The 15,216-nt window shown below is 33.6% G+C and overlaps 1 protein-coding gene across 1 annotated transcript in view; it reads right to left on the bottom strand.

Moving 5' to 3' along the window:
* TECTA (tectorin alpha) overlaps positions 1 to 14,643 on the bottom strand; it is a 465,600-nt gene extending 450,957 nt beyond the window's left edge. The window contains exons 1-5 of the mRNA XM_053691581.1: positions 14,592 to 14,643; positions 14,358 to 14,491; positions 7,904 to 8,191; positions 6,154 to 6,291; positions 5,656 to 5,821 (exon numbers count right to left, since the gene is read on the bottom strand). Of these exons, the coding sequence (XP_053547556.1) occupies positions 5,656 to 5,821; positions 6,154 to 6,291; positions 7,904 to 8,191; positions 14,358 to 14,491; positions 14,592 to 14,643 (778 nt within the window). The remainder of the gene's footprint in view (positions 1 to 5,655; positions 5,822 to 6,153; positions 6,292 to 7,903; positions 8,192 to 14,357; positions 14,492 to 14,591) is intronic.
* Positions 14,644 to 15,216: the final 573 nt, after the last annotated feature.

A 15,216-nucleotide genomic window follows, 5' to 3' on the forward strand; every position in this document is an offset into this window, starting at 1 on the left:
AATCTGGCCTGTTAGGGGTTTCTTGATGACTGGGGTTAATAAAAACTAGTTTAGGCAATCTAATTTTAAAAATATATAAGTAGAAAAAATAAAATAAATAAGCATTTAACAACAGGTGGGTGTTTATGTTCTAACAAAAGTGAGATCAGAATCCTTCCCTGCTCTGAAAGTACTAATATGATTATGAGAACCTACGGAGGAGGTGAAGATAGAGTCATAAAAGTATAAGAGTATTGAAAAGCTGTTTGTAAATCAATGGGGGTATAGGGTAAATAAGAATATATTTATTTGCTAGCTGGTCAATGGCGACAAAAGTTTAAGAACTACAGAGAATTTTAAAAACATAGAAGGAAATGGCATAGGAATTTCATATATGATACTGATCAAAGAGGAGAATGTATGATATAAATATTCAAATATGTTAAGAAGTTAATGGCTTTAAGGAGGACTATGACAACAAAAAGAAATGTGGGAAAAAGACATCATGCTCTGGTGATAAAGGATGTAGTGAATGTAGTCCAGCGCTAAATTAGCACGGGTAGAGCATTTAGTTAAATTATATGATTTGAATATTTTTATTTTTTAAATTAATTAATTTCAAAAATAAAAATATTCAAATCATATCATTTAACTAAATGCTCTACCCGTGCTAATTTAGCGCTGGACTACATTCACTACATTTCTACCACTGTTTTCTTAGAATGGAATACACTAGTCTAGCAGGGTCAATTCTCTAGCGCCTCATCTTTCTCACTACTGGTGATAAAGAATGTCAAGTTCAGAGGACAGACTGCATAATAAGTAGGCAGATCATTGCCTAGTCACGTAACAATTATGACCCAATCAAATCTGCCTGTGTTCACATTAAAGGTTCCTGTTGAAAGCAACGCTTCTTTATATACCTTCTAAGCTTTATATACCTTCTAAGCTTTATATACCTTCTAAGCTTTATATATCTTCTAAGCTTTATACACCTTCTAAGCTTTATATATCTTCTAAGCTTTATATACCTTCTAAGCTTTATATATCTTCTAAGCTTTATATACCTTCTAAGCTTTATATACCTTCTAAGCTTTAAATATCTTCTAAGCTTTATATACCTTCTAAGCTTTATATACCTTCTAAGCTTTATATATCTTCTAAGCTTTATATATCTTCTAAGCTTTATATACCTTCTAAGCTTTATATATCTTCTAAGCTTTATATATCTTCTAAGCTTTATATATCTTCTAAGCTTTAGATACCTTCTAAGCTTTATATATCTTCTAAGCTTTATATATCTTCTAAGCTTTATATATCTTCTAAGCTTTAGATACCTTCTAAGCTTTATATATCTTCTAAGCTTTATATACCTTCTAAGCTTTATATATCTTCTAAGCTTTATATATCTTCTAAGCTTTATATATCTTCTAAGCTTTAGATACCTTCTAAGCTTTATATATCTTCTAAGCTTTATATACCTTCTAAGCTTTATACACCTTCTAAGCTTTATATATCTTCTGAGCTTTATATACCTTCTAAGCTTTATATACCTTCTAAGCTTTATATATCTTCTAAGCTTTAGATACCTTCTAAGCTTTATATATCTTCTAAGCTTTATATACCTTCTAAGCTTTATATATCTTCTAAGCTTTATATACCTTCTAAGCTTTATATATCTTCTAAGCTTTATATACCTTCTAAGCTTTATATATCTTCTAAGCTTTATATACCTTCTAAGCTTTATATATCTTCTAAGCTTTATATACCTTCTAATATTTATATACCTTCTAATCTTTATATATCTTCTAAGCTTTATATACCTTCTAAGCTTTATATACCTTCTAAGCTTTATATATCTTCTAAGCTTTATATACCTTCTAAGCTTTATATATCTTCTAAGCTTTATATACCTTCTAAGCTTTATATATCTTCTAAGCTTTATATACCTTCTAAGCTTTATATATCTTCTAAGCTTTATATACCTTCTAATATTTATATACCTTCTAATCTTTATATATCTTCTACGCTTTATATACCTTCTAAGCTTTATATACCTTCTAAGCTTTATATATCTTTTAATCTTTATACAGGGAGTGCAGAATTATTAGGCAAGTTGTATTTTTGAGGATTAATTTTATTATTGAATAACAACCATGTTCTCAATGAACCCAAAAAACTCATTAATATCAAAGCTGAATAGTTTTGGAAGTAGTTTTTAGTTATAGCTATTTTAGGGGGATATCTGTGTGTGCAGGTGACTATTACTGTGCATAATTATTAGGCAACTTAACAAAAAACAAATATATACCCATTTCAATTATTTATTTTTACCAGTGAACCCAATATAACATCTCAACATTCACAAATATACATTTCTGACATTCAAAAACAAAACAAAAACAAATCAGTGACCAATATAGCCACCTTTCTTTGCAAGGACACTCAAAAGCCTGCCATCCATGGATTCTGTCAGTGTTTTGATCTGTTCACCATCAACATTGCGTGCAGCAGCAACCACAGCCTCCCAGACACTGTTCAGAGAGGTGTACTGTTTTCCCTCCTTGTAAATCTCACATTTGATGATGGACCACAGGTTCTCAATGGGGTTCAGATCAGGTGAACAAGGAGGCCATGTCATTAGATTTTCTTCTTTTATACCCTTTCTTGCCAGCCACGGTGTGGAGTATTTGGACGCGTGTGATGGAGCATTGTCCTGCATGAAAATCATGTTTTTCTTGAAGGATGCAGACTTCTTCCTGTACCACTGCTTGAAGAAGGTGTCTTCCAGAAACTGGAAGTAGGACTGGGAGTTGAGCTTGACTCCATCCTCAACCCAAAAAGGCCCCACAAGCTCATCTTTGATGATACCAGCCCAAACCAGTACTCCACCTCCACCTTGCTGGCGTCTGAGTCGGACTGGAGCTCTCTGCCCTTTACCAATCCAGCCACGGGCCCATCCATCTGGCCCATCAAGACTCACTCTCATTTCATCAGTCCATAAAACCTTAGAAAAATCAGTCTTGAGATATTTCTTAGCCCAGTCTTGACGTTTCAGCTTGTGTGTCTTGTTCAGTGGTGGTCGTCTTTCAGCCTTTCTTACCTTGGCCAAGTCTCTGAGTATTGCACACCTTGTGCTTTTGGGCACTCCAGTGATGTTGCAGCTCTGAAATATGGCCAAACTGGTGGCAAGTGGCATCTTGGCAGCTGCACGCTTGACTTTTCTCAGTTCATGGGCAGTTATTTTGCGCCTTGGTTTTTCCACACGCTTCTTGCGACCCTGTTGACTATTTTGAATGAAACGCTTGATTGTTCGATGATCACGCTTCAGAAGCTTTGCAATTTTAAGAGTGCTGCATCCCTCTGCAAGATATCTCACTATTTTTTACTTTTCTGAGCCTGTCAAGTCCTTCTTTTGACCCATTTTGCCAAAGGAAAGGAAGTTGCCTAATAATTATGCACACCTGATATAGGGTGTTGATGTCATTAGACCACACCCCTTCTCATTACAGAGATGCACATCACCTAATATGCTTAATTGGTAGTAGGCTTTCGAGCCTATACAGCTTGGAGTAAGACAACATGCATAAAGAGGATGATGTGGTCAAAATACTAATTTGCCTAATAATTCTGCACTCCCTGTATATCTTCTAAGCTTTATATACCTTCTAAGCTTTATATATCTTCTAAGCTTTATATATCTTCTAAGCTTTATATGCCTTCTAAGCTTTATATATCTTCTAAGCTTTATATATTTCTAAGCTTTATATACCTTCTAATCTTTATATATCTTCTAGGCTTTATATACCTTCTAAGCCTTATATATCTTCTAATCTTTATATATCTTCTAAGCTTTATATACCTTCTAAGCTTTATATATCTTCTAAGCTTTATATATCTTCTAAGCTTTATATATATTTTAAGCTTTATATATCTTCTAAGCTTTATATTTTCTTTTAAGCTTTATATACCTTCTAAGCTTTATATATCTTCTAAGCTTTATATACCTTCTAAGCTTTATATATCTTCTAAGCTTTATATATATTTTAAGCTTTATATATCTTCTAAGCTTTATATATCTTTTAAGCTTTATATACCTTCTAAGATTTATATATCTTCTAAGCTTTATATACCTTTCTAAGCTTTATATATCTTCTAAGCTTTATATATCTTCTACGCTTTATATATCTTCTAAGCTTTATATACCTTCTAAGCTTTATATATCTTCTGAGCTTTATATACCTTCTAAGCTTTATATACCTTCTAAGCTTTATATGTCTTCTAAGCTTTATATACCTTCTAAGCTTTATATATCTTCTAAGCTTTATATACCTTCTAAGCTTTATATATCTAATAAGCTTTATATACCTTCTAAGCTTTATATATCTTTTAAGCTTTACAAACCTTCTACGCTTTATATATCTTCTAAGTTTTATATACCTTCTAAGCTTTATATATCTAATAAGCTTTATATACCTTCTAAGCTTTATGTATCTTTTAAGCTTTATATAGCTTCTACGCTTTATATATCTTCTAAGCTTTATATACCTTCTACTCTTTATATATCTTCTAAGCTTTATATATCTTCTAAGCTTTATATATCTTCTACGCTTTATATATCTTTTAAGCTTTATATACCTTCTATGTTTTATATATCTTCTAAGCTTTATATATCTTCTAAGCTTTATATACCTTCTAAGCTTTATATATCTTCTAAGCTTTATACACCTTCTAAGCTTTATATCTTCTAAGCTTTATATACCTTCTAAGCTTTATATATCTTTTAAGCTTAATATATCTTCTAAGCTTTATATATCTTCTAAGCTTTATATACATTCTAAGCTTTATATATCTTCTAAGCTTTATATACCTTCTAAGCTTTATATACCTTCTAAGCTTTATATATCTTCAAAGCTTTATATATCTTCTAAGCTTTATATATCTTCTAAGCTTTATATACCTTCTAAGCTTTATATATCTTCTAAGCTTTATACACCTTCTAAGCTTTATATCTTCTAAGCTTTATATACCTTCTAAGCTTTATATATCTTCTAAGCTTAATATATCTTCTAAGCTTTATATATCTTCTAAGCTTTATATACATTCTAAGCTTTATGTACCTTCTAAGCTTTATATATCTTCTAAGCTTTATACACCTTCTAAGCTTTATATCTTCTAAGCTTTATATACCTTCTAAGCTTTATATATCTTCTAAGCTTTATATACCTTCTAAGCTTTATATACCTTCTAAGCTTTATATATCTTCGAAGCTTTATATATCTTCTAAGCTTTATATATCTTCTAAGCTTTATATATCTTCTAAGCTTTATATACCTTCTAAGCTTTATACACCTTCTAAGCTTTATATCTTCTAAGCTTTATATACCTTCTAAGCTTTATATATCTTCTAAGCTTAATATATCTTCTAAGCTTTATATATCTTCTAAGCGTTATATACATTCTAAGCTTTATATATCTTCTAAGCTTTATATACCTTCTAAGCTTTATATACCTTCTAAGCTTTATATATCTTTGAAGCTTTATATATCTTCTAAGTCAGCCACCAGCTTGGAGGATGATCTTGTGTTATTGTTTGTTCCTTTATGTCATTCAGCCATCCAGTGTCCCTCTATTCTTAGATAAAAGACATCATCATAACTAAGTTGCTCTCTTTACCTTTCAAGCTGCACCCATTGGCTGGGTCTATCTCCTTTCCATCAATTTTGAAAAGCCATCGACCAGGTAGATTTACATTTGTGGTCTCTTCTATGCTGACAATTTCAGGTGATCGAGATCCAGGTACACTGAAGAAATTTGTACTGTTTCCACCAATAAATCCAGCCTGAAAATAATACACACAAGCTATTTTAATTTTTTAGCTTGAATTTGATTTTTTTTTATTTGTCCAAGTATAATGCTGTTACCTTACATCTATCAATTTATTTACTTCCCGTCACATTTTTGTGTCCACATTTTGAATGTTTATATTTATAATTTATATTTGATTTAAGGTCTAAAACAGTCCTTTTTATTAGTTCAGCCCATATTAAGACCATTCTAAGGTGCTATTCAAATCATTTTAATTGCAGTATGACTGTTGAACACCCCACATTCCAGATTGCAACTTACATTACTTTTTTGTCTTGCACTAACATAGCACATAGCATTACCTACCTGAGCCATCACCCCACCGAGGCCTGTAAGTGGGTCTCCTCCACTTGCTGTCCCCGTTGTCCAGTTGATCTCCACATAGTTGAACATGGCAAAGCTTGTGGTCCCATCAGAGATCAGCAGAGCTTGAAATGTATTCACCTGATAAAGTTACAAGAACCCATGAGAGTCAACAATCTCCTTCTTCCAAATGAATGTCAGATTGACATGACCTACTAAATCATGAGAAACCACAAAGCTTGAAAGATAATATGATAAAACATCTAACAATGGAATGCTTGAAATTGGGAACATATAATTTGCCTGATTGATACACGATACACAATGTTTGTGCCTTAGACACAAATTTTTCATACGGAAACATCATCCCAAGGCTAGACAAACCGACTCTTAAACTATATAGGGACAGTGATATATTGATTAATTTAAGTATTGCATGTTTGGGGCTCATAGACTCAGTTTCCAAACTTTGCACACACACAAGTACCTCAATTTAAAATTTAAAAAAATATTATATGCTAGATAAATACATGTATATTTTAGATGTTAAACTTACCTTACTACTATTACATAGTATATATATATATTATTTTTGTAATAGTATGAGATCCTTTATAGAGAAAAAAAACTTTTAGAGGCCATATACTGTAGGTGTGTGATACAAAATGACATTTCAATTATTTAAATATTTCAATCAAAGATGAAGAGGCACATAGAAATTGGACTCATTTTTGAAAGTACAAGAGCAAAGCCAATTTGTGTCAGAAAGTATCAAACAGGGAAAGGTATATTTTGCTCAAAATAATTTACTATAGAGGGAAATACTTTTTTCAGTGTAGCCAATACTATTTATAGGAATATTAATGCTAATATTAATACTATATTATTTATATATATATATATATATATATATATATATATATATGTATATATAGATAGATAGATAGATAGATAGATAGATAGAGAGAGAGAGATAGATAGATAGATAGATAGATAAATAGATAGATAGATATTAATACTGATATGTAGTAGCTGACAAATAGGATTTATTATGCAAATTAATTATACTTTGTTAACATTTAGATGCAGTGCTGAATTGGATTCAAAACTGAGGTTGAATTGGTATTTCAGGTGCTGTAGTCAGCTACTTTAACATCTAAGTAACTGCACCAGCATATAAACACATATTTATACAATGTTAATTGTGTTTATATGTGTGAAGTTAATAGTGTAAATATTACTACATGTTTGACCATTTCCTCACCCTTTAGAACAGTGTGTATTAAGCCGCAGGGTCAAGTATACAGCCTACATATGTTGCTGCCTTGCATATTAACTGATAAGTGAGTGCACTCTATAGGGTAGAAAAAAGTAAAAACAATACAAATGTATAGCTATGTACTGACTGCTCCATTTGCTTAGATGAGGGTGTTTTCCTTTTTAGGTTATGTTAGCCCAGATGATTTAATTTCCAATAAAAATGACATAAATAGAACTGCATAGATATTTTAACTCATTATATTGCTATGTAATTAAATACTATACAAACAATAACGTTATTTAAGTAGCCTTTAACTTATTTAACACCAGTAGAAAGAAAAAACACAAAGCATTCCCCAGGGTAGCTATAACTCTTGAATGATAAATAGAAATGGCAGTTGTCTAAACAATTACTGTCATTTCTTCATATCTTAAAATGTTATAGGGTCCACTGAGAGCAAAAGATTTGTATGTAATTGAAAAAAAACATTACAGGAGTGGAGCTGCTTCCACCATAAAAGGTGACTTCATCCCATGTAACCACAAAAACCCAAGTGGCTGAGAAAGACGGCACGTTCTTAAAGTGTTTTCTGACTTCCTTAGATGTTTTTTGCAGTGTGGCAGGATCTGTGGTCTCTTTGTAATATATTTCTCCTCGTATTCCATTGTGGACATCAGCCCAAAAAGGTGCAATGAAAGCTCGGCCATCGGATAGTGGAAACGATTCAGGGGTGAACTGGCTCACAAGTACATTGAAGGAAATCACTCCGTTGTTGTTCACCTGTAAATTGACAACAACAAAGCACTTAAACATGAACGTGGGTAACAGGTCCATGTCAACAGATCAAATGCTACTAAATGAACAAATGAAAGTTAACTTTAATCTCAGAGATGATGTTGGCACTCATGATTTCCAGAAACCAAAAACACCATTGCAATTGAACTATATCATAATACTGATGAATCACCATGCCTGTATCTAAAGACTTCCATTAAAGATATGTTTTAGGTTAAAGAGATATGAAACCCCAAATTGTTCTTTCATGATTCAGATACAGCATGCCATTTTAAACAACTTTCTAATTTACTTTTATTATCAATGTTTCCTTGTTCTCTTGGTATCTTTTGTTGAAAACCAGGGATCTGTGCTTAGGAGCCAGCACATTTCAGGAGCACTATATGGCAGCAGTTTTAAAAGAATGTTATCCATTTATAAGATCACTATATGGCAGCACTATTTCCTGCCATGAAGTGCTCCAGATGCCTACCTAGGTATCTCTCCAACCCAGAATATCATGGGAATGAAGTCAATTTGATAATAAAAGTAATTTCTTTTCACAATCACAAAATAAAGTTTTTGGATTTCATATCCCTTTAATGAATGTAATGTTTCAAGAAAATGCCTCATATATCAGTTTCCAGTTCCTCATCTTTACTTCAAACTAAATATATAATGATTTTAAAGTAATTACCACTTGTGTTACACTTTATATAATATACTTTACTATTATCAGGTATTTGTAGAGCGCCAACAGATTCTGCAGCGCAATAAACATAGGCCAAATAAATGAAAGATGTTTATTCAGGTACAAACATTAAAACATGCAACATTTCGGGATCCATTCCCTTAATCATGCATAGATTCAACAGGTACACACCTGTTGAATTTATGCATGATTAAGGGAATGGATCCCAAAACTTTGCATGTTTTAATGTTTGTACCTGAATAAACATCTTTCATTTATTTGGTGCTGTGGACATTCTTTCTGTTGGAATACTGAGAGGAAGGCAGTCTCCTCTACCCCACCGGTCACCATAAACCCTGAGTTGAAAAGGGAATTAGGGAACTAAAGGTGCTGTTTGTGCATTGTTTTGTGCAATAAACATAGGCGGTATACAAAGTAACATTTATAGGGGGTCAAATGAGGGCCCTGCCGAGAGTTGCACTGTTGTAGTCGGCTCTTATGCGGGTGATCTACAAACAGCTGGGCTCAGAGGCTTACAAGGGGTTCGAGGGGACAGCAGTGGGGTAAGGAAAGGTTAGTGTAGGTTGTATGCATCCCTCAATACTTCCTGGCATTCCTTTTGAACTCGTCATGTAGGACAATATCATAAGGCCAGGATTACAAATCAGGGTGTTCACAGACCCTAGGCTGTTCTAGCCCATAATATCTCATCATTAAATTACACAGAGTGCATATGCCATGAACTATCATTATATCCCCATTGGTTTTATTTATGTTCTTTTGTTTTAACAAATGTTTCTAAAAACGTAGTAAAATACTGCTCATTCATCATAAATCCAATTTCTTATTATTTTACACAAACACAGCTCATGGTGTGTCAATGAACTTCAATACCAAATGGAAAATGGTTTATGACTACTACCACTAGAGGACTGCAACATATTAAACCAGGACAGCTACATACACAAATCATGAACATGAAGAAAAGGGAGATAAAGGGAGTGCACATGACATAGTGGATGTGCTCATATATCCATCATTTTTTATATAATTTGAGGCTCTTTTTTTTCAGTAACAAAAACCCACAAGAATTTACAAGAACACGAATTCTACCCTACACACTTCACCATTTCCTAAACCTTTTCACCCCATGACAATATATTCACAAATACACATAGAAACACTCACTCACATACACTCAGTCACTCCCACACATGGACACACTCATACACTCAGTCACTCCCACACATGGACACACTCATACACACAGTCACTCCCACACATGGACACACTCATACACACAGTCACTCCCACACATGGACACACTCATACACACAGTCACTCCCACACATGGACACACTCATGCACACAGTCACTCCCACACATGGACACACTCATACACACAGTCACTCCCACACATGGACACACTCATACACACAGTCACTCCCACACATGGACACACTCATACACACAGTCACTCCCACACATGGACACACTCATACAAACACAGTCACTCCCACACATGGACACACTTATACACACAGTCACTCCCACACATGGACACACTCATACACACAGTCACTCCCACACATGGACACACTCATACACACAGTCACTCCCACACATGGACACACTCATACACACAGTCACTCCCACACATGGACACACTCATACACACAGTCACTCCCACAAATGGACACACTCATACACACAGTCACTCCCACACATGGACACACTCATACAAACACAGTCACTCCCACACATGGACACACTCATACACACAGTCACTCCCACACATGGACACACTCATACACACAGTCACTCCCACACATGGACACACTCATACACACAGTCACTCCCACACATTGACACACTCATACACACAGTGACTCCCACACATGGACACACTCATACACACAGTCACTTCCACACATGGACACAATCATACACACAGTCACTCCCACACATGGACACACTCATACACACAGTCACTCCCACACATGGACACACTCATACACACAGTCACTCCCACACATTGACACACTCATACACACAGTCACTTCCACACATGGACACACTCATACACACAGTCACTTCCACACATGGACACACTCATACACACAGTCACTCCCACACATGGACACACTCATACACACAGTCACTCCCACACACACTCCCACACATACACACAGTCACTCCCACACACACTCCAACACATACACCCACCCACACATTACTGATCCAGAGGGAAAAGTCACTTGTCCACTCAATATTAACTATAGGCAAAATCCAAATTTCTTACTTATCTATACGTATATATATATGTGTGTGTGTATGTGCTTGTGTGTTTATACATCACTTAGATATGAGCAACATGAATCAACCCCAAATCCTGAACTAGGCATGGGCAAATGCCTACATCCTGAAATGAACAAATGTTCCCTTAGACATTTGTCTTGCCATTTTAATGCTTCTTTAAAATATGTTAACTTTCAAATATCAAATGTGGAATTCAAATATTATACCCAAACATTGATTCCTTTCAGTTTAAGGCTCTCATCAATAATACTTCATCTGCCAGCGTGCTCTGAATGCCTTGCACTCAGTCCCTTCAAAAGTAATCACTCACTGGTCTTTAGTCAGCAAATCTTCATATTTAATAAATATGCCTTTAATGAATATGAAGATTTGCTGAATAAAGACCAGTGAGTGCTTATTTTTTAAGGGACTGCGAACATTGATTGCCATAGACTTACCCTGAAATCTATTAAAACCAATGTAAGACTGTTAGAGGGACATTACAGCCAAAATTGGAATGCACATGGGTGCATTTCAGTTTTAAATAGGAACATTTTTGCAATGTAAATGTATAAGCAAAAGTACTAAAAGCTATAGCTGTGTCAAAAGTATATTTAAGTATGCTCCGTGCCCCAGCATTTTAAACAAAGCACATGCTTAGAGAACCTAAGGCAATTTGTTAATTGCTGACATGATACAAGCTCAAATCACACTCTGAGCAGCTGCAGTATTTACAATGCTGGTGCACTGAGAATATCTAGCTATGCTTCACAAGCACGTGCAGATAAACAATGATAACTTTTACTAGAAGCATTTTTGCCAATACATTTATATTGTAAATATGTTTTATTCAAAGATGTTATTGATCTATGTGCATTCAATTTTTGAGCGGAATGTTCCTTTAATATTCTAATATTGGACTGTTGCTGTCAGTATTTGAATACAGCATTCTATAAGCATTTTTAAATGTATGTGGGATACTCTGCAAATATCTGTTTAAGAAGAACACATATGCTCATTATTTGTTATTTTTATCAAATTCTAAACCATTCATTTTTCCTTGCCCCATGCTTTAAATAATAGAAAACTATAATAAATATGCCCAGAAAATACGTTAAAGTTGAGGTTTAAACATAAAGATTAGGGAGGCTAATCTGACATTGCGACCACTTAAGCGATGCCCAATAAACAATTAAACATAGAAAATGGTATTCTCATTACAAAAACACCAGCAAATTCATTTCTTTTTAATCAGCATAAAAATTACTCTCAAGTAATTAAACATCTCAGAGAACAGGGTAAAAAAATGAGTCTGGAATTTTACCCACTTAATCCAATTCCCATTTAATCTTAGACATTAATTTCAATAATATTCCTACACTACATATTGCACAAAAAACAAACTTTCTTACTTATGAGTTCTTGAGGATAATAGATGAATCTGTTAGTTTAGTTGAACAATTAAATAGCGTTTCCAGCTTGTCGTTTCATTATTAAGAAGCATTTATGGTGTAAGTGTTTGATAAAACACTAAAAGGGGGAAACCTTCTGGGTCATTCTCGTGATAAAAGCTCAGAATTTGCATTTGAAATGTATTTCTTCTTCAACTTGACAAGCAGATTGAATGGGGCATTGGGAACTATTTTTTTTATTCACTGAATAGAAAATAGAACATAATTCTGCTAAAAGTTGAAAAATGTATATTTTTATAAAATAATCTAAAAATCCTATTACATATTCTGAAAGGGCTGTTTGATCTCCACAGAACAAAATTAATTTTTATACTGATCATTTAACTAACAAAATGTATAAAGATATTGATTTTTTAATTACAGTAATTTGGTTTCTTTTACAGTATTCAGTCAAAGAGGGGAACAGAATCACATAAAACAGATACATTAAATTAGCTATGAGAATGTCATATGGACCCGTCCAGCATTAGGCTCAGGGGCCACTATTGTTTTTTTATGAGGCCTTTTTTTGATGAATACAATATTTTTCTGAATCTTGGCCAAATCTTTCTGTGCTTCATTTAAAGTTTGTTTAGGTATAAATTAGATATATATTTTGTTTATTTTACTCGTATTAATAGAATTTATTCAAAGGCCTTAAAAGTGAAAATATTTAATTGTGCTCCTTCATTCAAAAATTATGGTAATCTCTGCCTCACACCTTGAATTCTACCCCAAAGAGAAAAAAATATTTTAGAAAAGTATTTACTATTTATTTGCTAAACATTGTTTAATGTAGTTTAAAGTCTGTAACTCTTGCATGAATAAGATAAATATAAAACTAAAATATTTAAACACATGGAACTGGAGATTTCTCAAACCCTACTCTCTGAGGGGAAAAAAGTCTTGGCGTTAATGAAAAGGATAATAAATATCTTTGTCAGCTGATTCATTTATAGAAAATACCACATCTGCTCAGTATAAATTCCATGCGCCCACTACTTCATTCAGACAGTTCTCTGGAGTTCTGGCATTAAGTTATTACAACATCATTTTAGAGCAATTCCCTCTTTTAGAGACTAAAATAGCCCAATCATTAAATAGTGAAAATGGTTATAAAACAGTTTGCACATGGTCACAATGAGAGAGGTATTTGCAACAGGTTAAGGTTAACGAGTACCCAAGGGAATTTCATAACAACCTTATACAGAGGAAAATAAATTTGCAGGCCAATTGTTCTGCACTCCTGACCTGTTGAAGACCAACAGAAAGGGTCAGGTGTCAGTTGTCTGCTTGGCATGCAACATTTGAGGAAAAACAAGACCGCATGTAAACCTTTGTTTAAAAAAATAAATAAATAATGAAATAAGAAGTCTGAATAAAAACAGCTCTATAACAGAATCCTTTAAGGAGTTCATCTTTATGTTCTGCCAAACTGAAAATCAAATATGGTCTCCTGGGATAGAAAGTGGCCATTTTGTAGTCAAAATCTATTTATAGGAGAAAAGCTTGGATAGAAAGTAGTATATTCATCAAAAATCATAGGCAACAGAAAACCTATATTCAAATAAATATTAATAGACACAACCAACTGCCTGTTTTTAGATATAAAGCAAAAAAAATGTGCACAATCAACAGTTATAAAATGCCAATCTTTTAATTGCCAGCTGACAAGTAATAATGAGATTCTTGTTCATTCTTTGAGGTTGATACAAATGACTTATTTACTTACATAGAGTGATCGGTATGGAACTCCAAAGAATATGAAAGGTATGGACAGCTTGATTTCAGGCGAGCTTCCATCGTCTACCTTGGGAGTTTTGGTATCATTCTGCCAAAATGGGTATAAAATCGCCTTGGACTGAGCTGCAAGAGGATGCAGTAATCATATATGTAAAATGTTTCTGCCAAGCTTCACAAATTAATAGTTCAACAAGTCATTTCTTTTTGTAAGAATTACACCAACCTTGTAGCAAGATAAGCACAGACCAGATTCCAAGCAGAGACGGACAATTCATTCTGTAACAATAACATTTTCTTATTTTAAAGGTTAGCAAAATAAGAATCCAAATAAAAAATAAAATAATGTAAATCTTCTGTTGACAAACAGGTGAAAAAAGCACTAGGCTCTGGCAGAATTAACTACACATTAATGTGTGCGGTTTAAAAACCCTAAAGTAACACATAGGTGTGCCGTCAACTCTGGATGACAAGAAAATAAAACTTCTTATGGATCATGCTGACAAAAAACTTCATAAAAACTTATTGTAAGTTATAAATGCTTATGTTTTATTATTTAAAGAGCGGTTGACACTCATACATTTTGAAGCCAAATCAGTCTAGGTCTATTAACTTCTCTGCTCCAAAAGACCTGGTTTTACAGAAAAACAGAACCCAAATTATCACAAAACTGTAGTTTGCTGACTAGGTCAAAAGTTTATCTGCATTTATGTCTTATAGGTCGATCAATTTGGGAGAAAAAGTTTAGAGAAGGACTACAATAAGGGGAATGGGCAATTTAAGCTATGAGGCTAGCCAAACATGGTCTGTTTTCTCTAGAAAAAAGGCGCTTGAGAGGTGACATGATTACT

Source organism: Bombina bombina, chromosome 8, assembly GCF_027579735.1.
Source record: "Bombina bombina isolate aBomBom1 chromosome 8, aBomBom1.pri, whole genome shotgun sequence".
NCBI classification, from domain to species: Eukaryota; Metazoa; Chordata; class Amphibia; order Anura; family Bombinatoridae; genus Bombina; species Bombina bombina.